Consider the following 24,834-nt stretch of genomic DNA (forward strand, 5'->3'; position numbering starts at 1 on the left):
GTGAGAATTTTCAGCAAATGGATTCCTTTACCACTGTAATGACTGAGCTTCAAAAGAGTCATTACATCTTTTCGAACCATGTATTATATCGTTAGAAACGACTGCGATGTCAGTCACTCATGTAGGGCCTCTGAGATAGAACTTGAAATTATGGTGCGGCCATACGATCCCGAACTGCCTTTTACTGGCTAGCCACGCGGCGTATAAAAGAAATGTCTTTTTAATATGTTCAGAAGAACCGACCGTACCGTCGCAGTGAACTTAAATTTAGACATATCAGTTCAGCACACAACAATCTGAACTTAATGAATTATGGGGCAGCAAAATCATCAGGTAAAATTTCTTGTCGATGCGACGTGGCATTTGGTTCAGTCTACGTCCTCGTTCAGTTGAAGTTTGCAAAGAGTAAATAAGGTAAATATGAAATCGGGGTGATGTCCGTGCGCTTTAAGAAAAAAAAACACAGACCGTGTGTCACAACATCCCGGTCAAGTAATTCTTTATGATATAATGGACAAATGTTTACATTTAGTCTTAGGGGGGTGGGGTCACACACCTTCTACTATAAAGCTTTGATATACCTAAATGAGTATGCATGCTACGCATACTCATGTACCAAAGAAGATGTCCGTTTATGCCTTGGAGCCTGAATTGATGACGATGCGCTTCTTATTTGATAGTAATATTATTTTGCAATGCTACTGCGAAGTGAAAGCCACGGAGTGAGGTTTCCTCTCTGGAGGTTGGTTCTGTGCTTATGCTGCTAGGCGAAACTTCGCTCTTCCGCATTATGTTCGCGTTCATGCTATCGTCGATGCCTCACAGTTCGGACGCCATATCCGAAAGATTACTATTCGGAAAGAAGTCAGTTCATAATATGCCCGTACAAGATTACTTTATATCTGAAAAGGGCCGTGCTTCTTGCTATATGCACGTGACTTTTCCCTTGCCATGCCATTTTATATTTGTAAATGTTTTTCTTTGCTCTCCCCATGCATCATCACATTCATTATTCGGCACCATCATCAACATCATCATTGTTGTTAGCGTTGCAGTGGTTGTTATTTCTTTCTGTTAAGGGTTGACTTCTCTTTTGCACGTATTTTCTTCCTCAGTTCTGATCTGATTGCTTTGTATCTTTATTTATCTTTTGTTTATCTACTGCTGTTGGTTACTTCAACTATCCGCCACGAGGGAGACTGTGCCATCTTCCTAACCTTTCATGATCATCATCAACAACACAAAGCACGAGAAGGACCAGAAGAAGAACGTCCTCCCACGCGCTGCACTGCGTCGAGTGCCGTCGCGTATCGGCCTGCAAGCTGTCCTCAATCCTTTCCGTGCTGACTCACTGTGAGCTGGCCACCAGAACAGCCCGATGCCGGTGCGCATTTCGGAAAGCAATCGGCGCGGTGAGAAGGCCTGGATGCTGCTGGTGCACATTCTGCGATGCGCGGCTCCGCCCATCTGCTTCAGCCCGATCCTGCTGCTGCACGACACGGTGAGTGGGAAAAGTCACAGTCTTTGTTGCTTTTTTTTTCAACAAGATTACAATGTAGCCAGAACCAGATTGCGAAACGGGGAAATCTGTGATTGGAAAGTGTAGTGTCGCAGATGCGGCCGGAGGTGAGGCCTAACGGCTAACAACGGAACGGGGCGGTACGTGGGTAATGGATGCAGTCGGAGAACGGGCAGAAGAGAAGAAAAGGAAAATTATTGTATGGTTTTAGGTTCTAAAAACACGATTTGGTTGCAACGCATGTCATAGTGCGCAACTCTGAATTACTTTTACCACTATCGTATGTTGCTTAGCGTCGGTGAGAATAGGAGGGACCCGTTTTCTTTTTTGTATTCATCTTTTTTGATCCATGAAATGTAGGCTTCACCAAACACTTTTATTATCTTTGTGAACAGAAGTACTCGTGCGTTTTGTTTACTTAGCACAACGTTGCCACGGCCCCTGAGAACTACGCGACTAGCGTTCATTCACGTAGATTTCACGTATATTACCATATTTTTCTGTACACCCGATTCGCAATTCAGTTCGGGCTGTGCAATTAATTCGCAGTAGAGTCAGTAATTGCTTCAGCGCATTGAGCACTTGCTGCCACTTTCAGTGCTCCATGCAAAAGAAACTGGCTCGCGAGTCCTGAAAATTTCAAAGCACGATCAAAAGATTCCCAAAAATAAAAACAAGTCATATATACTCACAAGAGTACCGAGTTTTGTAATAAATGCTAGGCATTTCGACTTGAAGGTGCTTTGCTCAAGGTAAGAGATTAAACCATTTCATTTTGCTTTTCGCGTCGCCTTTAGGACATGGTCAAAGGGCCAGGTATGCGCACAGCCAAAGGAAAGGCACAGTGTTTGTGCTGTCGGATAGTTGGACATGGTTGGAGCCAGCCATTGCCAATGATGTACAGCAACGCATGCGCCAAAGTGTTGTGTTCGTATTACCGTGGTCCCACAGATCTCGGAAGCCACGCTACTTGTGCAGTTTAAAAAGCGTGCAATCCTGTGCGATAGTTAAATTATCACTCTCAGTGTGACACACTGCGCCCAGCGATTGGCCCCATAGTAGCCTCTAACGTAATCCGTGACCTGACTGTGCAGAAATCTGGGAGCGCGTACTGCCTGCTGGTGGTGCTCAGCATGTGGCTGCTGCGGCTACTTCCGCTTCCGGTGGCGACATGTCTGCTCTCGCTGCTGCTGTTTTCGCTGATTGGCGTTCGCACGCAGGACGACAACGCCACCCAAGCATTCGGGGTGAGTTCCACGCGCAGTGTAATGGCACCCTGCGTTTACTCGATCGACTGCGACCGTGGTGTCGTCTCACCTTGTGTATATGTGAGGGATAATACACCCATTGAAACTGCTTTGTTATCGGTCAACTTGTTTGTGAAGTTGTTGTAGTGAAGTGGCTGGGCCACATACAGGGGGGGGGGGGGGGGGGTTAAGCTTATTCAGCTAAATAATTAAAACAATAATGCACTTCCCTCAAATTTCTACATCGCAAATCCGTCGTCTCTACACTTAGTATATTTGTAACCTTCATAAATCAAATATATCTCATGCAACTTTACAGATATACAGGTAACAAAGTTGTCCACATACCTTATTTAGACAGAGAAGCCAGGGCTTCGACTGTAGGCATTATATAGAGAGTCAGCAGACTTTGTTTACACATTTTGATGCAATTTCGTCACACCGGCAGCAATCAACACTTGTTGCACGCACTTTCGCTGGAAAGTTAACAAAATGTCTTGGTCATTTACCAGCACAGTTCTGTTATTGTACGCGGTACGCACTGTCGCGCTCCAACATGAACGGCAGCTCTCCACCACGTGCTATATCCGTGGGGGCCTCGGCGCGCGCAGGTTGAGTCGGTGCTGCTCATCGCGTGCTTCTCGCTGTTCATGGCCGCCGACTCGACGACCTTGTCTCTGCGCACGGCACTGTGGCTCCTGGGCGTATCTGGGGCCCGCTTGCGCCCCCTGGTGGTCGTCTTCATGACGGCCTCCTTCCTGGGCGCCCTGGTCCTCCCCGACTTCCTGGTGGCCCTGGTGCTCAGCTCGGTGCTCGAGAAGGCCGTGCTCCACCTGAGGTGCAAGTTCGTCTCGCAGCAGTTCCGATCGTCGAGCCAGGCAAAGGCGCGTATTCAGCCTATCGCAAGCACTTTGAAGAACCGTACGACCGTCATAAATGTGAAATTAGAGGAGCTACGCCACGGCTTTAATTAACTTAATTTTTAACACAATGACCAATTTCTGAGATTATCAGTAATTATGTATCAGACAACTTTTTAATCGCTTCCTACACCAAATAACAATGTCCAGCACTCTCTGACCATTGAGCCTTTGCGCTTTAAGGAGAATGCCAATGACCTGACCAGACTAACAGTTACATGCGTTGGCTCATTGACAGGAAGTTTTTATTGCGATATCAATTATATGAACACTCCAGGCGAACTGTCGCTGTTGCCGTGATGCTACATATATATTTATGTGTATCTATACTACATGTTTATCTATGCCATAAATACAAGGTAGATGCCCTATTCAACCGCCACAGCTGGTAGGACGAGTACACTGTTCTTGACGGAATTATTCCCCAGAAATGTTGACAATTGTAGCACGCAAACAAAACTCACGAATCATTTCATTCACAGCGCTTGCTCTTTAGCTTAAGTTTTCTCGGACTATGAAAAAGTTAGAAGCAATATCGTGGCTCACATGTCAAAGTGACGTAATTTCTCTGACGCCGCTTTTTAGGGGCAGCGCAGTGGCCCTACACGGTGTGTCAAAGCATTTCAGGATGCCAGAAATGTTGGTGCACGTATAGTCGCACCTACGTATAGTTAGGACACTCCAAGCAGTACAAGCACAACGCTAAGCCTTGCTGTCACTGCCAGTGCTTCGCCCTTCAGGTGAAACTGCAAATTTTTAAAGTCACCACTTCAATTCTTACCTGAGGAGGTCCGCCCCGCTTTCATTTAGGTACCCCTACAGTGTTACCAACCCCAGGGAAATTTCCCTAGATCTAGGATTTTTTAGTTGTCTTTAGGTAAAAAGAGGAAATTGGTCAAAATTAGGGAAATTTTCCGCTTACAAATGGAGGAAAGAAACCGCTGCCGCGATGGAACTACAGAGGTGTCGGCATGTTTTCATTTTAGTCCCCGGAAATTACCTCCGCATTGGAATGCTAATTATAACTTAATCATAATCGCACAGCAGCTCAGTGAACGCATATTGTCAAGTAAATGACAAGGTGTGGATGCCCTGAGGCAGTTAACAGATCACTCTTACTGAACTGTTGCCGTTCGTACCTCTGCGTACCTAGCCAAAGGAAATGTCGGTATGATGAGCGCAGAACCGAAGTCATCCTTTAAAAATGTATTGAAAAGTACAAGTTGCCCGATGCGAATGAGTGTAGCCGTTGAGGCCAGTAAATGACAGCAATTTATATCTGCTTTCTTGTACAGAACACACGTGCTCCTTGTGCTTTCTTGTCCGCAGGAGAGAAGCTGCACGGTCACGTCGTTGCGCACATGCAGCTTCTCTACTTTTGGCTTATGTGCGTTCCCTTACTCCTGCCTAGTAGTAGAACGCAGCACATCTACAGTAGATGTACCTACGCCGGCAAATTTTCTGCGTCCGTGCGTGTACACCGTCGTGTCGACAAAGAAAACATTTCGTCTCCAGAGCTAGCGTAATTTTGAGTTTCCGCGTAACACAATTATGTTTTCTCGTATGTTCAAATTACAATCCGATACTATATCATGTATGCAGGTCATGTGTAAGTGGTCGTTTACAAATTTTGTGCCGCACTTTGAGAAGTTGAATGAGTTCAGTAACGCACTTGCACCAGGCGGACGGTCTACTAGAATGAGGATATATATATGCTGCACTCCGGCACACCTGCGTGCGCGCGGGACGAACGTGTGCACACGATGAATTTGTCCTTGATGAGCGGGCGCTCTTTCCATTTCATCGGTTTTGCAGTGTGTGCTGCGACCGTAATCGACATCGGGGCAAGACTGTCCAGATGTCGATTAGCCCCCCCCCTTTTCCCTGTGTTTTCGACAGCGCCATCCGCCTATCACTCTAACTCGGTTTCGCGGCTATTTGCCACGCGTTCTCGCTCATATCCCTCACGATAGCACATCCCCTTCTGCTCTCTTCATTTTCTGCAATTATACTTGCAAAATACTAAAACTTCATAATTATTATTATCATTATTATTAGCGCGTGTCTGATGGTATCCAAAACGCCTCGATAGGAACAACCTTGCTCCTACGTTTGACATTGTTGAGGCTGTGTGCGAATAAATGCTGTTGTAAGCATTGTAACTTGCACTGTGACATTTCTGCTTAAGCACAGTGATCAATAAATTCTTTCAACGAATACATAAATAAGTCTTCAAACTAAAATCTTCAGTGTAATTGCATGACACATACGCAGTTTATCTTACAGAGAACATACTCAATAACCGCATTCTGCCTGAATCTTGGGAAATCTAGGGAATTTTTCTATCCGCGTTAGGGGAAAATTATCTTCAGAGGTTGGCAACTCTGTACCCCTATATGCCACAGAGAAAGATGTTCGAAATAAAAACAAGCACTACAATAATGTTAGGATAATCTCTAGATCGTCTATATGACCTTACGCTGCCCTGCCTCCTCATAAATTTTTCCTTTTGGCTATATGATGTACACAAACTTGCTGTAGACAAAAGTAGTTAGGGAATATATTTCCTTCGGTTTAGTGTTGATCATGTGCACTTCTTAGCTGATTGTTTGCAGAAAGTCTACAGATGCACAATGACTATCTGTACAATCTATACACTTAACACAAAGAGAAACGTTCATTAACTTTTTACAGAACGTTTTACAGACGAAATAAATTTTTGCGGAGCATGATTTTTCTTATCAATGTACGAAATGCACGATCATAAACTTCAGGTGAAACACGAACGCAAAAGCGTGATAGTAAATCCGACCTGTCTTGTGCCCTTTTGTTGCGATGCAAGAGACCGCCGAGCTCCGTGAGGACTTGACGTGCTCAGGCCAAACTCTTTTTGTTAACAACATATGGCCTTTAACGCCCTAGTTCGTGAGCCGGAAGTTCATAATTCGTGTTCAAAAGTACCTTGTTAAGCGCAATAGAGCAGGTCGCTTTAGGTGTAGAACTCTGTATAATAATCTTAAATGGGCTCTGAGCCACTTTTTAACGAAGTGGAGGAAGATATTTGAAGTGAAAACAGCCTATTTCAGAAATGCTTTGCCGCAAAAAGTATTTCAATGCGTTTCGGAGAATAGTTATTAGGCAAAGTTATTGGTCGCTGTGCCCTCCCGTTCCTTCTTCAGTGCCTTGCACTGCGTATGCTACGGTGGAGCGGTACGTGGCCACAACGATCCTCCTTCTAAATGTCACCGTGGCGCGCAGTTCAAATTTCGTTTTGGATGTTAACGTAGACGCCACGGCTTCCGAATTTGGTGTCTACGACGCTGCTAAACGTAAGTCAAACGCAGCTGTCCTTAGCCGCAGTGCACTTAGCCAGCGGACTCGTGGCGGCATACCGCGACGGACCACGGTATCTACGCTACGTAGCCGACCGCAGCTACCAATAGCAGCCACGTACGGGAATCCGCTTTATTGCGAAATAAAGGGTACAGAAAAGTGAGGAACGTGGCTTCTGTTCAAAAGAGAGCGTTTGAGAGAAAGGTGATTTCGCGCTCCGCGTGTGCGCTCCACGCACTGCGTACGACAGCAAAGCTTGACTGAGATGTTCACAGCAGTGTATGCTAGCTACGGACAATGTTATTTCACGAAGCCTTCGGGGTGGTTCAGGGCCCGTTCAATCATGCATGCGTCGCATATGGAGAAGTTACTTCGGGCTTGCATGCACTGCGGTAATTTAAATGTGTGCGTCCAAACGAGAATGAAACAATGCTCTGTAAAAGCTCTCCTACTGCCATTGCGAACTCTTAAGCTACCTGAAATGATAGCACGCGGCTTCTATTAACTACTTGACGCCATAACAAATGCAATACTATTTAATGATAATAGCAAACCACTCACGCAAATACTTAGCAAACTTAAGAATGTTAGGATAGTTTAAGGCTCTTAGTGCGAACTTGAAATTTGGAAGTGACAAGACACAATGAGACAACCTTGCAGATATAGTTATTTATTTTCGGTGCCATCGGTTCCAGGCTCAGTGCTAAATTAGGTAGCCAACCGAGCGTTTTCTAACTAGATAAAGTGCTCATGAATTCTGTGCTCCAATCGCAGCTCCAAAATCGCCGGGCCACTCTGTCACCGGTCCACTACGAACGCCTTGTGCAAGAGATGGACAGCATCCTGCAACGAAAGATCCAATCCTCACCACCGCAGAGTGATCGGTACGTTCCCATATGAAGCACTCGTATTTTAAAATTAAAGAAAAAAAATTATCCAGATCCAATGCACATCTTGGAATCTATGTGACGCGAAGCTTTCGTTAGGCGGGTAATGAAATGCTATAAACTGCGCGCAGGCATGTGTCTCTCGCTCATCCATGCTACGCAATGTGATAACTCTCGTATTGACTTGTATTCCTTCATTCCTTCTTTCTTATTTTAAATGCCACCGCCCGCTTCTTGACCCATACTCCGTTGTGGGTATGTGACGTAGTATAGAAATCAACATGATCAGCACGCGCCGATCATCATGATGAGCTAGCTTCCATCTGCGATAGTGGCCTAATGGTCGATCATTGGGCTACTGTACTGGGTGGACGAGGTTCGATTCCAGCATGAGAAACTTAATTGATTTTTTAAGTATGATCTATTCGGCAGGATAGCAGCAGCACTCACCCAGCCAGCAGTCACGGTCAGGAAAGTCCGGGAAGGGATGGCAAACAAAGCTTCGCTTTAAAATCCGTAAGACTTATCTGATGCTTGCAACTTGTCAGAATTAAATGACGGATCGCGGCCCTGGTCGTTCAGGAAGCTATGTCGATATCCTCTTTAGGACACGGGACAGCTAAATAATCTATGGGTGAGCAACTAACCGTTCTCATTTAGCGAAGCGGTGGACATAAGCGATCTCACTGGGAGTTTATGCATATTCTGCAACTTCTACTCAAGTCTCTACTCAGACCATCACTGCCAAATTAAACCAGTTCTACGGAAGTTCGCAAGGCTGGGTTAATAAAGCCTCTGACCCCGAGAGGCACGCTAGAAAGAAAATTTCTTTAACTGCTATACTTTCTGAAGATAATAATCAAGTTCAATTCGTAGCTTGCGCTATCTTGAGATGGGTGCCCACTTTCCACTTAACAGTTGCTAAAAATGCCGCATTGTCACTCGAAAGGAGAAGCAACGATTGCGACAGCAAATTGTTAGATAGCTATGCGAGGTAAATTCTCGGCCGTATAAACTTGTAAATGACTACACAAATTAACAAACATGTTGCCACGCGCGCACAGGCAGACGTGAACACATCTCCATCGATGACCGCGGGCACTCACTGTCAAAACGCTGGCGCGAGGAAGAGCGGCAGCAGCAGCGGGCCGAATTGCCCTTTCTGCTGTATCTCGTTTCAACGCGTACTAAGCGCCGAGAACACAGCGCACACGAAATCATCAATCCTTGCCGCGCCTAGATTCTGTACCCACCGCACATAGCTTTCAAGATAGAGCCCACGCAGCCACGCTCAGCCGTGCCGTACGCAGCCCATGAATATGATTATTTATTGGCATCCCATTTGAAACGGGGTGGTGACAAATTGTCATCTAGCCTGCTTGATTTAATCAGGTATGCTATCACGTTTTTAATTCTAGCATTTTTGTATACATTTCCTTAATATTTTTTTTATTCCTCAAAACTTTTCTATCTATACCTTGTACTGCTACCGAGCCCCTGCAGGAGTAGATATTAGCTTTCTCAGCGGACTACACCTATCAGTGAGTCCTTTCGTGGACTGATTCGTGAGAAGCACAGGCCATCCTGAAGGGCCTGATAAGCGTAACGGTTTTTCAGTTAACCCGTATGAACAACGTGATGCGTCTAACCACAGTGTACCATTTTGGCTATGGCGTGACTGGATTGAGGCGCTTGCTTATTTCTTTTCTTTTTTTTTTGTACAGCGAAGCTGTTAAAGGCTCAGTCTTCGATGGTAGCGTCCGGATGTAGAAAAAAATTGGCCGTATGCGGTATGTGTGAGTGAAAGCGCGCAAGGGACGCATGCTTTCACGGGGAGCGAACGCACGGCCGAGAGCAAACGCCACTTCTTCCGTCGCGCGAAAGGTCGTGGGGGGACAGGAGGGAGGGAGGAAGGGAGGGAGGGAGGGAGGGAGGGGAGGCGACGTTTAGCTGCGGGACAAAATGCGTATCTTGCGACCAGGCGCAAGGGGTACTGGCGACTCCTCCCACGCGAGAGGAGGACAGCGGGAAGGCAGCGCGGGAGGGAGGGGTTGCGGCTTCTGCTCTGCGAGCAACTTGTACTTTGCGCGGAGCCGGGCGGTCGCGCGCGCCGTATCTTGAAAGCGATTTGCAACACGGCTCTTACCTTTGTATGCGCTGTGCTTTCGCCGCTCGGTTTACGTTGAAGCGATAGACCGCATGAACCTTCGCTCGCTGCTGCCGGCGCGCTTGCTCACGCCAGCATTTTGACAGCGGTTGTGTGCGGTCACACAAACAACGCGCAGAACTGTTGTCGACGGCGACGGCGTTTTGCCCGCGTTCACACCGAACGCGCGTGGCGTGGTGACGTGTTTATGAAGAACGTACCAACCTTTGCCGTATACCCTATGGTGGTGTACCGTAGCGACCATAAGGCCATGGTCCCTGTGGTCACTAAATAAATGAAAACCACCGGATCATATATATATATATATATATATTACTGATTCTTTAATAGTTAAAATAACCAATTACACCATCACATCTTAATAGTCATAATTGGAAATACATAATTCCCACCACACTACAGCTTCGCTGGTCTTCCGTCTCCACCCCAGTGGAAGGGCTGACAGTTTTTTACATGCCTATTCCTTCATTTTCCTGGCTTCAAAACGTTTGAAGTACTCGAAAACCATACGAAATATATTCACGTTTGTGAATAGTGACTATTCGATTCGAGGACCGGTCGAACCAAATAGGACAATATTCCATTGGTTAACAAAACCTTTCGAGTATTCCCATTTCGTACACGCCTAGCTGTAACGAAGTGAAACCAACGATATAAAAAGAACGATGTCGCCCGTATTCTGCCTACACAGCCGCACACTACGGTTCTCACTTGCAGGGATAGTCCCACGAAGTCCGCCTCCACCGCGCCCACACGCAGTCGAAGCGAGCGCGTCACTCTGCGCAAGATGGCGTCCGTCATGGCGGACATCTGCGGCAGATTTACGTGCGGCGCTGCGTGGGCTGCGCTGAAGGGCCAGAGCAGCTCGCCTGATCAGTCACCCAACCAGACTCCGCCGAAAAGCAGCGATGAACCGCCGACGTTGTTGACTCTGTCGATGCCTCCGGAGTCCACCAGGTCGGGGTCCTCGCCTTCCACGTCGACGACGCCACCTCCTTTCGTGCAGCAACAGCCGCCGATCGGCGGCTTGTTTCGCAAAGGCAGCCCTGGCGCTCTGCACTCACCGCCGTCGTCGCCATCTCGCGGGAAGATACGAAACTCGGGGCCGCTCTCCGTGCAGTCGCCCGTCGTCACCGAGCGTCTGTCGGACCCAGCGTTCCGGAGGACGGAGCGGTCCAGTACGGGTGAGCTGCAGCGCAGGAAAATCTTGCCCGATCCCTGGGACCCGAGCCGTCCCTCTGCCAGGTTGGTATTCTTGACCTCGGAGTGATTCGCCGGTACCGATCAAGGGCACTCTAATAGATTACTTCGAGCGATAACAAAAAGGGTTGCAAATGTTCTCCTGTTTATTGGGCGGCTCCGAGAGGCGTTCCTGCAGATGTATATATCGTCAAGTTGTAGTGATCAAATCGGCGACAACATTCGAAAGATTTCCGGTACATAAAGCCATGTCTCGCTCCGAGCGACAACTAACAGTTTTTAGCCGGTGATAAACGCTCACTGGAAGAAGATAAGGAAGTACGCTTGTCTATATGACAGCCCCGTAACCGCCACACGAACGTCATTTTATTGCGAAGCATCCTTAAGCCTCATTCCATGCACTTTGTGGTAAGTAGGTAGGCAGGTAGGTTGATTCCAGTCTCGCAACATTTTGGGACCTCTGTAATAAAAAAGCAGTGCATAACCGACGGTGGAATCGAACCTGTGCCTTCGAGCACGGCAGCCCAGTCCTCTAATCAATAGACCACGATTGCACGCATGCTCCTCTCGTACTTAGGCCAACTAGCTCTTTGAGAAGTTTGGCACGTGCCTCACGTGCCAGTATGTCATGTTGTTTCCTTGTGACAGCTCGTATTTGATACTAGGCTTCACCCCCCCCCCCCCCCTCGTCTTCGGGATCGGCCCAGATTCCCCAGTACTTTCCTCGTAGCAGCTAACGTTACGTAGAAACTGTGCAACGTTGTAGAGCCTTCGTGATCGGCGCAGGTCGAACACATTTTAACGGGGAAACGGCAAACATTGATCTAATTGGTGCGATATCTGAAGGTAAAACAGCATTTAATTGCCGATGAAAAGAACACTGCGGAAAAAAATTGGCTTAAGTTTAACTCTTGTAAACCTACTTATCATGAGCGAAAGGTCTGTTTGGCTTGGTTTTGCAAAGACTATGCACACAGTGTTTCATTAATGCATGCTTCCGCGCTTGGTAAGCTTCTCTATAACGTTCTAAATAAGATTTCGCAGCCTGCCGTCTAGCTATATCTACTGGATGATTGGATTCAGCCTGTCGCTTGCGCTGAAGCGCACGCGCAGACGGCCCAGCTGGCGCGCCATCCCTGGCGACCAAGCGCCGGCGAAGCAGCCGTTAAACCCTCGCCTATAGTCACGTGGTACCGCAGCGGCGAGGCTCCGACTGAGCGCAGCTGCGACGCCTCTGTCGTGTGGCAGAGGCGTCGCAAGTGTGGCAGGTGTGTGACGTCGCACCTGCTACACTTGCCCTCCGGCGGCTCGCGCTCCGGCCGCTCAAGGTCATTGCGACGCGATGAATGACCTTGCGACTCATGGGGCAGTAGAGTTTTCGCTCTAAACACAGATGCAGACAGGAAAGACGCTGAGCTGAATTGCGAATGAAAAAATCCCGACGGAAAAAACAGATAGAGAGGAAAGTCAGTTTTTCTGTTTCTTTTTTCTGTCGGTATTCTTTTTCATCGGCAATTCACCGCTCTTCTGTTTTTAGAAGGTTTGAACATTTAATCACGGGAGTGCAAATGCCGTCGTCGCTCTAACTCACCACATGGTATAGCCATGGATGCCACGGTGGTCATTGATGTTACGGGGACTATATGAAAAAAAAAGAGAAAAAAAAAGATAATTCACGCACAAGCTCCGCTGGGAGTTGTGTAAGTGTGGGTAAGCGTTGTGCCACTTGCTCATCTCCACGCAGTCCGATATCATTATCAATGTTATGAAACTTGATCCGACCAGTATACGCCTTTATCTGTCCTTATCGGACATGATCCGACATTTATAATTTTTATCGGTCCTTATCAATGTTATCGGACTTGATCCAAACCTTACAAACCCTTATTGGTGCTTATTAACCTTATCAGAATTGTTCCGACCATTATCAGCCATTATCGCTCTTCAGCGCCTTATCCATCCCCGTCGAACCATTATAAACTGTGACGAGACCCATATAATCCCTCATCGCTCCTTATCGTTCTTATACCAACTCATTCACTGCTTATCTGTGTGTGCTGCGTGATGTGAAACGCATGAGCCCTCTGAGATCGGTAGCATTTCGGTCGGTGAAGGAACGCCCAACGGCAGGCGCATCCCGCGACCACTGAAACGCATCGCGCATGTGGCGTGTTTGGCTTTAAATTTTCGCAAAATCGGAATTTTCCTAATATATACAATGCTCCAAGTCGGCTCTACATGTGGCCCTAGAGATAGCTTTTGCTCCACCATCACCAAATCTGTGAGCAAATGGTAATTTTGGAAGCGCATAAAAACATGGACACGAGAAGAAACGAAGACGAAGACAAGCGCTTGTCTTCGTCTTCGTTTCTTCTCGTGTCCATGTTTTTATGCGCTTCCAAAATTACCATTCCATGATGACAGACCAACAAGCCCACATCGCCACTCTCGTCTGTGAGCAAAGCCCTCACGGAAACTGTTTTCTTTGACATTTGTTTTGTACAGCCAGTACAACAAATTACTATGGTTCAGATATATTAACCTTCCGCAAGCGTGGTTGTTTAGCCCAGTGGGTAAGACACTCGGCTTCTGAGCGTGGGGTCGTAGATTGGAAACTCACCACCAACAACGTTTTTCCTTTCAAATTTGTTTTGCTTTATACATTAATTTCTTTATTGCGATTCGTCTTGCATGACGGACGGGATGTCTCGTTGAGTAAGCATATAGAAAAGCTTACGCATTTAAATGAAATTGATTAGATTTGGGGTCGGCACACTACATTTCCTCCAAACTTGGCCCACCAAGAAATGCTATGCATCTATTAGTAAACCGGCTTGACGGTAGCAACATTTCTACAGAATAGTCACAAGAGTCTTGTAAGAATATGCTGTCACTATACACATACTTACTAAGAAGCCAACAGAAGAAAGGCACCAAGGACAGCATAGGGGTAATTACATGTACGTATAATTGAATTAAGGAAGTTATAAATTAATTGAAATGAAAGCGGATGAAAAAAAAAGTCGCAGTTTCGCCCGAAAGGCGAAGCATCGATTGCGATAGCAAGCTAGTGGACGGCTATACGAAGTAAGGATAGTAGTTTTATCGGTGTATGAACTTGTAAACATAGGCATACTAGCTATTAACACACGCATACTAACTACTAACGGCTGCGTGGAGATGATCAAGTGGCAAAATGCTTACGCATGCTTAGGCAACTACCCGAATTTTTTAGGCTATTTGTGTATGTCCACAATATATGACCCTGGGAGTGTTAGCCAGCGCCACTCATGACTTTGGCGGTGGATGTAGAACATCTCTTATCTGCAGGCGTGACGTTTTACGTGAACTTAGGGGCTGGCAAACTGCACTGAACGCGCTGGATAGATTGCATGAGTTCTACGGACGTATCGAAGCTTGTAAAGAATACATCATGCTATGAATTTAATGTTTCGAGACAAGAGAAAATGTAGCGTAGGTATCAAGGTACTTAAAAGCGTAGAAGCACCAGAAAATCAAAAGAAAGAACTTAAGCAGATATGCCACCTGCCCGTTTCAAATGAGATGCCGAATTCTTCATTATCATCCTGACAACGGCTTAGTGAGCTTGCACCGATGTTCAATGTGCGCGTAATTTAAGGACTAGGTTAAGGTTGGACGTGCTGCATTATACGCGCCGGTAATGATAGTATTGTAAAATACATATTTTGATTTGACTTTGTACCGGGCAAACGAAGAAGCGGTAGTTCATGTAACAGCAGATAATGGGGCATTTGCAAGCGACACTGAACTAGCCAGTAAATAAAACGTTTACTGGTGTCCTAACAGCGGCAGAGTAGAAAGAGAAAAAACGTGGTGGGGGAAAGTTATAGTAGAGAGGGGGTGATGAAGAGTAAACCAGCTATGGAACTATTCTGAACAGCAAATGATGCAATGAATAAGAAGGAAGTCATGATACTTGAAAACGCTGAGCAATGCTGCTCGAACCCATCCATATAAGGGTATCTGATTCCGGGAACAGGCTTCACCGGCGCAGTGGTTATCTTATCACGACCAGCGACAGGTGCAACATTTCCCACTTGACAACATCGACAGGATCGGAGCTTATTGCCCTCCGAGGTGCTGTTGATTATATCAATCAATAACAGGCTAATCTGTGGGCAATATTCTGCGACTCAAAGGCAGCCTCACCGCGTCTTTCTGCAGCTATTCGTTGTGGGTCCTGTGAACAACTCGTGCCGGCGATACGAGAAACGCACCAATACGTGATCACGAAAGAACACAACACGATGTTTCAGTGGTTTCCGGGTTATTGCGGTATCTCTGGCAATGACATCGGCGATGAAGATGATAAAATTGCTGGCTCTCCCGTAATCGAGAGTAGATGTAAGCATGAAATGGCTACCATATGGCGTGTTCTTTCTGCCTGTTGTGCCGCCGCCTTCAACCGCTTTTCTTCTTCCAACACAGCGCGCTCAGCGTATGTCACTTGAGCAGGCTCCCTGCTGTCACTACTTTTTGCTTCTTGTTGTGTCGAAGTGGTCAGCTGAAAATGCGCGGCCAACTCACGGACTGCGGGCGTTGAAAAGAGCACAAAAAACCCTGCCTGAGCGGCAAAAGACGACAATTATGTGTATGCATAGTGCCCTGTATCTGCCTTTTGAACATCCCTATTGGAAATGACAAATAAAACTTCAGCGTACTAGAAGTTACACCTTGTGTAATATTATGAACAAAGATTAGGAACAAATTCGAAACAATATTTTTGTAACTTTTTTGGGCAGTAATAGTATATGTAATGCGGTCGTGTACAGAAAGGGTTGGGGCGAGAGAACACATTTTCTTCAGTTTTGACTGGTTTCCCGGATGATCTCTTTTTGATGCCCGGATGTTATCGTTTGAGTGCCGGGCTAACCGCTCTGGCTTTTGGCTCAAGGTCATTTGAAGGTCGCTGAGAAGCGGATCTAAAAGCATTTCATGCTTAAAAAGCAGATGAAGGAACAAATCGTCGGATTGTGTAGCGCAGATGGTATAGCGAAGATCATGAACCAACAAGCCTAGGTTTCCACTATCTTGAAAAACTCGCGTTGTCCCCGGCAAAAACGTTTGTCGAGAACTGACGCAACCGATTACATACGCAAGTTAGAGCAAGGATTTGACATTGCAGAAGTGGCCTACATCTCACTTATTCATTCATCATCGTTTACATTCCCTCCATCCTTCTGTGGCTTTACAGCGAAAGCTGTATATGGCTAGGCGAAACGAAAAACCATTCGTCCCGTGTTTCTCTAAACGTCTCCATTGGCTGCGCCATCACTTACGTCGTTCAGCTACGTCGCACCCAAGCGCGCGCGCCATTGGCAGCACCGTTAGTGACGTCGTTCTCTGCGTCGTACCCGCTCTACCCGCAATGCCGGCTCCTCAGCTCGCCGCTGTTGCATGCGTTCGATATCTTGAATTAGCTCGGCGTCGTGGTTAGCAGCATCCGCCCGCCATTGGCCCTTGCGTTCCACTTCGCGATTTCAACGTGGATGTTTTGTCGCAGCCGAAGTCAAAGTGCCACTCGAGAAACTCCCGCTGAAAGCGGGCGTTGGCCCCGGCGAACGCGTACCCGCCATTGCCACGTTGACGCTGCTCTGACCTCAACGCCGCCTCCTCGGCTCACCGTTGTCGCATGCGTTCGATATCTCGAGTTAGCTCGGCGTCGTGGTTAGCAGCATCCGTCCGCCATTGGCGCTTGCGTTCCACTAGAAACACAAACATGCAACCAATAATTGAGAAACGCTTCAATACAGTGTCGGGATTAACCAACTGCTAAACACCGGGGCCGCACGTTTCAGCTGCGCTGGTTAACCATCTGTACGGAGTGCCTGGGCGGTGTTTTTTTTTAGGGGCGAAGCTCCTTATAGCGGCACCCGTTCGTCCCCGTCGTCGTCGTCGTAGTAGTAGTGTGTAACCAGTCTGAGAAAAATGAGAAAAAAAATTCCGAAGTTGTGCCCGTAGCGCGGAATCGAACCAGGGACCCCTCGCTTCCGAGCGCGCGGCGTTAGCCCACTACGCCACGAAGCGGACATGGACACACGCACCACGATGGCAATAAATACCCAACATTAACGAAAGACTGCGCGTTTCTAACGCGTTTGTGCTAGCGCGTTACGGCCCGTGCAAGAAGCTGGTGCAAGACGCTGTGGCCTCTCCGCCTTACCCCCGTATTCATAAACGCTGATGGCGTCGGCAAACGCAGTGCACGTTCCGGCATGTGTAAACGGCTGCGTAAGACGCTGTGGCCTCTTCCCCTTAGAGTACTGCACGTTTCTAACGCGTTTGTGCTAGCGTCCCCTTAAGCGGGAGATGGTGCAATTATAATGAAGGGCGCTGTTATAAAATAGGAATGACGTCACATATGGCGCGTGTCATTGGTGGAAGTCAATCGTTCGATTTAGTGCGGCGAGACTGGGCGAATTACACGGAAGATTCATGGTTTACCGATGATTCCCTCCGGAGCTTCGCCCACTCATCATCATTCACCCCGTGGATATGCGGTGTTTTTTTTCCTTTCGCCTAGCCATATACAACTTTCGCTGTAAAAGTTAGATATATGGTTATTTGAAAAATATAGTTAGCTTCATAGTCTCTCGTAATCAATTGTAACTTCTGTATATTGGTTTCCTCAGTGACTCTGGCTGTGCTCATGGATCTCGATATGAGTTTAGCGTCTATCTTAAGATACACAATAATTCGCATAATGTATAGAAAAATAGATACCGATACTCGTCTCGCCAAATGCATCATGATACAAATACAATATACCAAAGAGCATCACAAGATATTATCTAAGATACATGTATCTTCGATACTGCCCCACACAAGGACACTTCAATGACAGCCTTGTAGTCCTGGCGTCCTACCTTTATATGCCTCTTTGTGTACTCTATTTGGCAAAATATGACTGTTTAATTGATTAAAAGCAACGAATTTGCTTAGTATGAAAACCCCTTGCATGGGTAGAATTTAAGTCCTGGTTCTAGTTCTGGAGCGAGGTAGCACCTTCAACTTTTTCTCCATCTGCGAAGCTATCTTTCTGGTGAACAGGCATTGGTTTTCTCTGTAGCCTTCTGGATCCTTTACTTTTCGCTTACTCATCGCGTGACGGCGTTTCACGTCTCTGCTTCCAAGGAGGTCCTCCCTGGTGAGTCCGGGCCGAGTCCGACCCGGAGGCAGCTTACTGGGCCGGGGCTCCAGCGTCGTGTTTCCCGCCGAAGTGGGTCCCGAGGAGCGCGAGTCGGGAAGCGTCACCGCCGAGAACTTGGCGCCTCACTGGCGCCGGGGACAGCGACTTTCCGCCATCCAGCAGGTAATGGCGCAGACCTGCCAACCTTAGAACTTGGAAAGATTAACCATACAGTCGAAACCAGAGAATAGACAGTTTTAGCCTAACCGTACACATATTAGCGTTTGCGGAATACCGGGTCACAGGAGAGGCGTCCGGCATTAAGAGCGGGTTACCGGCCCCGGTAGCTCAGTGGCTATAGTGTCGCGATGCTGAGCACGAGGGCGCGGGTTCGAACCCGGCTGCGGCGGCCGCATTGAAATGGGGTCGAATGCAAGAAATCCTCCTGTACCGTGCATTCGGTGCACGTTAAAGAACCCCGTGTGATCAAAATTATTCGGGATACCTCCGCTACGGCATGCCTCATAATAAGATCGTGGTTTTGGCACGTAAAACCCCAGAATGTTTTTAATACATTTTTTAACTCGTCACTGCACACATCAACCCGTAACACTCAAAATTTCGCTTCTGAATGCTCTAACGTTCGCTCCCCCCCCCCCCCCCAAAAAAAATAATTTAAAGGGTTTGGTCCGTGATTGATAAAGTTCATGAGATCGAACGTGTGGAACGAACTCCCATATGAATTAAAGCACAGTCACAATTTCGTTCAATTACTCGGGCGTTACTTTTTGCAACAAAGTGAATGGGTTACGTGTAGATTTTTGTGGAATGAACTTGCAATAGTTGGAGATCACAGGGAGGAGACCTTCGTCCTACAGTGGACATAAATATAGGCTGATGATGATGATGTATGTAGAGATGTATGTCGGTATGTTTTTTTTTTTTTTTCGTATTGGCACCAGTGGTTGATGCCCGCTACTCCTAGTATGTATCTGTTTTATTTTATGTCATCTTTGCAACTTTTATTAGCCTTTTGTGTGCCGCTGATTACAAGATGTACATACTCAATTGGATCAAAAGCTAGCCTCTGGTTATGGATTCAAACATATTTATCAAACATAAGTATTTATGTAAAAAATAAAAATCAATTCAGTTTGATTTAACGCTGCTTGCGACATCTTGTGACGCAGATTTTAAAGCAGAGAATGTGCAAACTTAATACTGCAGTGACCAGTCAAACCTACTAATAGCAAAATGCTGGTGTAACGTGTTAGTAACGACATAATCGTTAAAGTGTAGACCTTTCATGGTTTCCCTTCGACAAGAACACTCATGCTACACAAATTGTTTTACAGCGAAAGCTGCATATGGCTAGGCGAAACGAAAAAAAAAAAAAAACACCGCCCAAGCACTCCGTGCAGATGGTTAACCAGCGAAGCTGACGCGTGCGGACCCGGTTCCCGCCATTGCCACGTTGACGCTGCTCTGCCCGTAACGCCGCCTCCTCGGCTCGCCGTTGTCGCATGCGTTCGATATCTCGAGATAGCACGGCGTCGTGGTTAGCAGCATCCGCCCGCCATTGGCGCTTGCGTTCCACTAGAAACACAAGCATGTAACCAATTATTGAGAAACGCTTCAAGACAGCGTCGGGATTAACCCACTGCTAACCCGGGGCCGCAAGTTTCAGCTTCGCTGGTTAACCACCTGTACGGAGTGCTTGGGCGGTGTTTTTTTTTCTTTTTCAAACGCGTTGTTGTTGGACAAAGTGTTACGTCTTGTCGCTACCAGCTGTACTGTTGCCACTCATGGTTTTAAATGACTCTGTAAGAAGTTTACGTACAAGCTGAAGCTTTCTATTGCTATAAAATGCGAAGAAATATGTTGACTGTTCATTGAAAGTTCGTAGAAAGCACTCTGTATAGACAATGTAAGCAGCCCATCTGCTTTGTACTTGCACCAAGAATGATCTCAGTCACACAAAACTGAACTGGTAAACATTTATTTGAAAAATATTCTCGAAACAGTGGCCGAAATTTCGGCTGCCGTTCTACAGTAGTTATAAGTTAATGTCGCTGTGACATGGGTGTAGTCCGTACTATCGACGCCTCCAAAAGATCGGACTACGAAAAATTCCTCAGCGACTGTGTTTGTATTCTTTTGATGTGCAGCTTCTCCAAAGCTAGACTTTAATGAAAAATAGTAAAATAATTGTTGTCGATATGACATTAGTAAGCAAGACTTTCAAAGGCATTTTGCGCTAAAACTACAACAATAGCGAGGTATGGGTATGATACACTCAGCGAGAACTCCCGCCGACGCGTTTAACTCTAGCATACAAAGCACGCTTTATTTGACACTGCATGCATTCAAAACGCGATATAGATGGCCTTGTTATTCAAGAAGTTTGAAATGCGAACGTCGGCGGCTTTAGAGAGACTGGCAGTCGGTGGTTGGCCTCGTCTTTCACAACATGGGCTGTTAAGGAGCTTACACCCTCTTTGTCACGTTCTCACGTTCAGTCTTCGGTGGGTTATGTGCAGAGACAATCTATTGAGAATCTTCACGGATGGCCAAACGGAGGCAGTAAACTGAAAGTTAGAAATTAGAGAATGCGCAGATACTGATAAGTCCCTCAAATGATAGTACAAATGAAGCGCAACAAGCAGGGACCGACGTACTTGTACGACACATGCACTGGGTGCAACAAATCCGAGTAGCATGTGTTGCACAATCCGTCTGCCGCTGTCTATAGCGCTTCACTCGCAGTATGTCGTACCAACAAGACCGAATTTCAGCCCTTCTCGCAAAGGATGTCTGTCAATACACTGAAGCCAACAGTTACATTAGTTGACGAGGAACTTTTGATTGCTTTGGCAAATATCTGGACGAATTAAGGAATCCATTCTTAACTCACATTCTTTTGTTGTAAAAGCAAAAAGTAGGTGCCTGCGTCAATATTATGTTTTAAATAGGCATCAAATAATCCTTGGTATTTCATTCGTATTCGAATAGACAGTTCCCCTTTGGAGGTCGTCGAAAAATTGTTTCTGTTCGTAGCGTTAACACTTATTGAAATCTACAGAGATAAAGACAAATAGAAGTGCTGAATGTTCCGAGTGACTCTTCCGCAGAAGAGAAATTGTCGCTAAGCAGATTTATCGGTTGCTGAGTTAGTGCATCGAATAGCTGACTTCTGAATTATTTCCCGTCATTCAATAATAATAGCTTGCCTTAAGCATTTACCTTAAGTATTTCTTGTCTCTACTTAGGCAACGCAAAATATTATTTAGACAATTTGACCGTCTAGATTGGCATCTTTCCTCCTTCGATAACCACAGCATTCTCGGTGCATCTAGTGGCGGACTGCTTCGGTGTTTTATCACGGTCATTGTGATGGGCACCAGATAGATCACGAGTCAGTTGTTTCTCATCTGCAAGTTTTCAGTCGACTGGATGTTCAGTTCTGAACGGCGTTACATCTAACAATTTATATTAGCTTTGTTTTTAAGAAACGAAATTCAGACTTTTATATTTGTATGTGTTTATAAATGAGAAAATTCTCGGTATTCATTTTCATATTCCAAGCTTAATTTTTCTTGAACATTCGCATCCGATTTGACTCGGAAATTTTGGAAAAGTAAATAAAGTTTGCATAGATCTGACCAAAGCTCCGTTGCTTGCTCTTTTTGCCAGCAGTGAAACAAAAGAAAAATGCCGGCAACCGGTACCTTTGGGTCTAGGGGTAGATATGAAATAACTTGTACATCTACAGCGTATACGCAAAGTGGCATTATTCAAGTAATGCGCGATAATGAATCTAAAGTTTACAAATGACCGTAAAGTTTCGATTATTATGCCCCCCATATCTCCCCGCAGTTGTTCAATGTTCGGCACTTTTTTTTTTTCCTATTGAGCTGAAGACCGCGGGTTCGACTCCTGGTGGAAGTATGGCGCTGTAACGACGTGTAGTGGAAATTTGAAGCACTTGTGTGCCTATAATAGACTGCATCTTTCACAATTCAACATGATGTCGTAGTTGAATGAATGCACTCATCTAGATCTTGGCGGGATCGCGTAACTTATTGTCCAAGTCGCCGCAGCCCAACTTTTATGTCAGTGACGCATGAGCTAGCCGAGTATAAAGCTCTCCCAAATTCGTTCACCTACAAGCATTCATTTATAATGTAAACCGTGAGCACTCTATTAGATACGTTCTCGTGTTGTAGGTAGCGTGGCCGAGCGGTCTAAGGCGCTGGTTTTAGGCACCAGTCTCTTCGGAGGCGTGGGTTCGAATCCCACCGCTGCCAATCCGTTTTTATTTTTTATTATTTTTTTTTCTGATGGGACGTCTACGGTAGCCCATCCCTACATCCATTCCGATCATTTCTTGAGGTGGTCTCTGCGATGTGGACTGGTAACCTCAAATTTGTATCGTCGAGCGGAATAACATTTTGTCCCGATATACCCCATAGCTATACCCGTCAAAACAATAATTTAATCGCTATGGTTTAACGTTCTTTTAGCGTTTTATTCGGCGTTTTTAACGTTTTATTCGGCTAAGGCGTTGCGCTGCTGAGCACGCGGTCGCGGGATCGAATCCCGGCCACAGCGGCCGCATTTCGATGGAGGCGAAATGCAAAAACACCCGTGTGCTTGGGTTGTAGTGCACGTCAAAGAACCCCAGGTGGTCAAAATTAATCCGGAGCCCTCCACTACGGCGTGCCTCATAATCAGAACTGGTTTTGGCACGTAAAACCGCAGAAAGAAGAATAATGCGGTTAACCTCGCTCCTGCTGTTGCGTAACTTCAGAGTCAACTCTCACCTCACTTTGTCATTGATTTCAAACGCGACTCCCGGTAGCATATCCAATTGTTATGTAGCGCTTATTATTCTTTGCTGTCTCGCGCCGCAGTTACGTAAACAACTATTTTAGCAGCCAATGTGGAGTAAATGCTTCCCAGAAAGCTTTTTTTTTTTGCACGTATTAGGCGTAAGTAAAAAATTGTCGACTGCAATATTTTTTTTTCAACTTGAGGCAGTTCTGTATTATATTACGGTTCATTCTTCTCGTCTATTCATATGTCTTCTCTAATGTCCAACCACCCGATATGTCAGAAATTAGACGGTGGCATGTGTGTAGTAAGACAAGGGCACCGCATTCCTTACAGTGGTGGAACCCAATACTGTCCGCAACATAAACGCAGAAAACAAAACACAATAAAAATAATCGATGAGAGGGCGAGCGGATAAATAACGTCAGTAAGTGGCGTCATGATCGCAGATGAACTTCGGCGACACGGCCGACTCTCGGAGTTCCAGGAAAGTGCTCGTGCCTTGGAACTACTCCCGCGATGACCCGACGCGCAGCTCGTCTCGTAAGCCAAACTATGCTTTGATTGATTGATTGACTTTTTTCACGATAAACAATTCATAAAATAACAGTGACATTGTTTTAATGCATCCGGATCCCAAGCCTGAGGCTAGTTGGGATTCGTTCAGGTATAAATAAGAAAATAAGCTGATAACGCACTAAAACTATAAGTCTGTACGGAAATTAAGTAAGAATACAGAACAAATTATGCCAGAATGTAACAAAGAGAAAACACGTGTTACAGTGTAATAACGTACACAAGCAACTCATTTATACAAAATGTCCAGGATACATCGATACAAAGGCAATACCGAGTGCGCGTTGTATTTGTGGACACGGCTTCGAATAGCATTCGCATTCCATCTTTTCATAGACGCTTATCATCGTCTTCATCAACCACTCAGTCACCTATCCGGCATACTTGTTCCACGCCTGGTATCCAGTCTGACACAGTAGATGAATCCTTACGCTGTCAAAGTCGTCTTACACGCACACGCCAGTCATCTGGAGATCTCCACCTTCATGAATGTCACCAAATCTGTTTTATTAAGGCGAGGCAACAGTTTATGGCCAATTATCTGGCAAAAGTAAGTGCTGCCAGCAGTCTGACTGGCATTCAGGTGGTTTAGTTTGTCCACCTAGTGGAGACCGTGATGAGTGAGAGCCCTCAAAGATCTATTATGACCATTGGCTAGCAGCTTCAAGTGGAGAGCAAACAGGAAAGTTTTCTGTACACTACGCTATTACGCACCACTTCTAAGCGAGGAATTTGCTTGATCCCATAAGGCTTGCGCGACCCCAGAATGACTGGCTGTGAACACCTACGGCCACATCACCCTCAATGCGGCGTCCCTAATTCCTGAAATAAACCTGCTACAATACTATGTAGGGGCCGCGTCAGTGAGGGAGAGATTAATATTCAACCACACAATGGTAAAACCTCGCTGAAAGCTGCTGTTGCGAAAGCACTGTTCAACATTAAGATGCCATAATGTAATCTGAGCATGCTGTTGTTAAG

General features: G+C 46.2%; 1 protein-coding gene and 1 non-coding gene across 2 annotated transcripts; both read left to right on the forward strand.

Annotated features, from left to right (window-relative positions):
* The first annotated feature begins 1,250 nt into the window (after positions 1–1,250).
* On the forward strand, positions 1,251–23,849 carry LOC119445022 (uncharacterized). Its single transcript, XM_037709352.2, has 7 exons — positions 1,251–1,501; positions 2,614–2,766; positions 3,378–3,650; positions 7,794–7,903; positions 10,791–11,318; positions 18,450–18,627; positions 23,727–23,849. The coding sequence occupies exons 1-7, from the start codon at positions 1,379–1,381 to the stop codon at positions 23,847–23,849; spliced, it is 1,488 nt and encodes a 495-aa protein (XP_037565280.1). The 5' UTR covers positions 1,251–1,378.
* Trnal-uag (transfer RNA leucine (anticodon UAG)) lies at positions 22,670–22,751 on the forward strand. The gene has a single exon. It is a non-coding gene; the product is annotated as a tRNA-Leu (tRNA).
* Positions 23,850–24,834: the final 985 nt, after the last annotated feature.

Source organism: Dermacentor silvarum, chromosome 3 (assembly GCF_013339745.2).
Source record: "Dermacentor silvarum isolate Dsil-2018 chromosome 3, BIME_Dsil_1.4, whole genome shotgun sequence".
Lineage (NCBI taxonomy): Eukaryota > Metazoa > Arthropoda > Arachnida > Ixodida > Ixodidae > Dermacentor > Dermacentor silvarum.

Coding starts and splice junctions, on each gene's coding strand:
- LOC119445022 (XM_037709352.2), top strand. CDS start 1,379: ATGCCGGTGCGCATTTCGGAAAGCAATCGGCGCGGTGAGAAGGCCTGG. Junction 1,502..2,613: donor TCCTGCTGCTGCACGACACG/GTGAGTGGGAAA, acceptor CTGACTGTGCAG/AAATCTGGGAGCGCGTACTG. Junction 7,904..10,790: donor TCACCACCGCAGAGTGATCG/GTACGTTCCCAT, acceptor TCTCACTTGCAG/GGATAGTCCCACGAAGTCCG.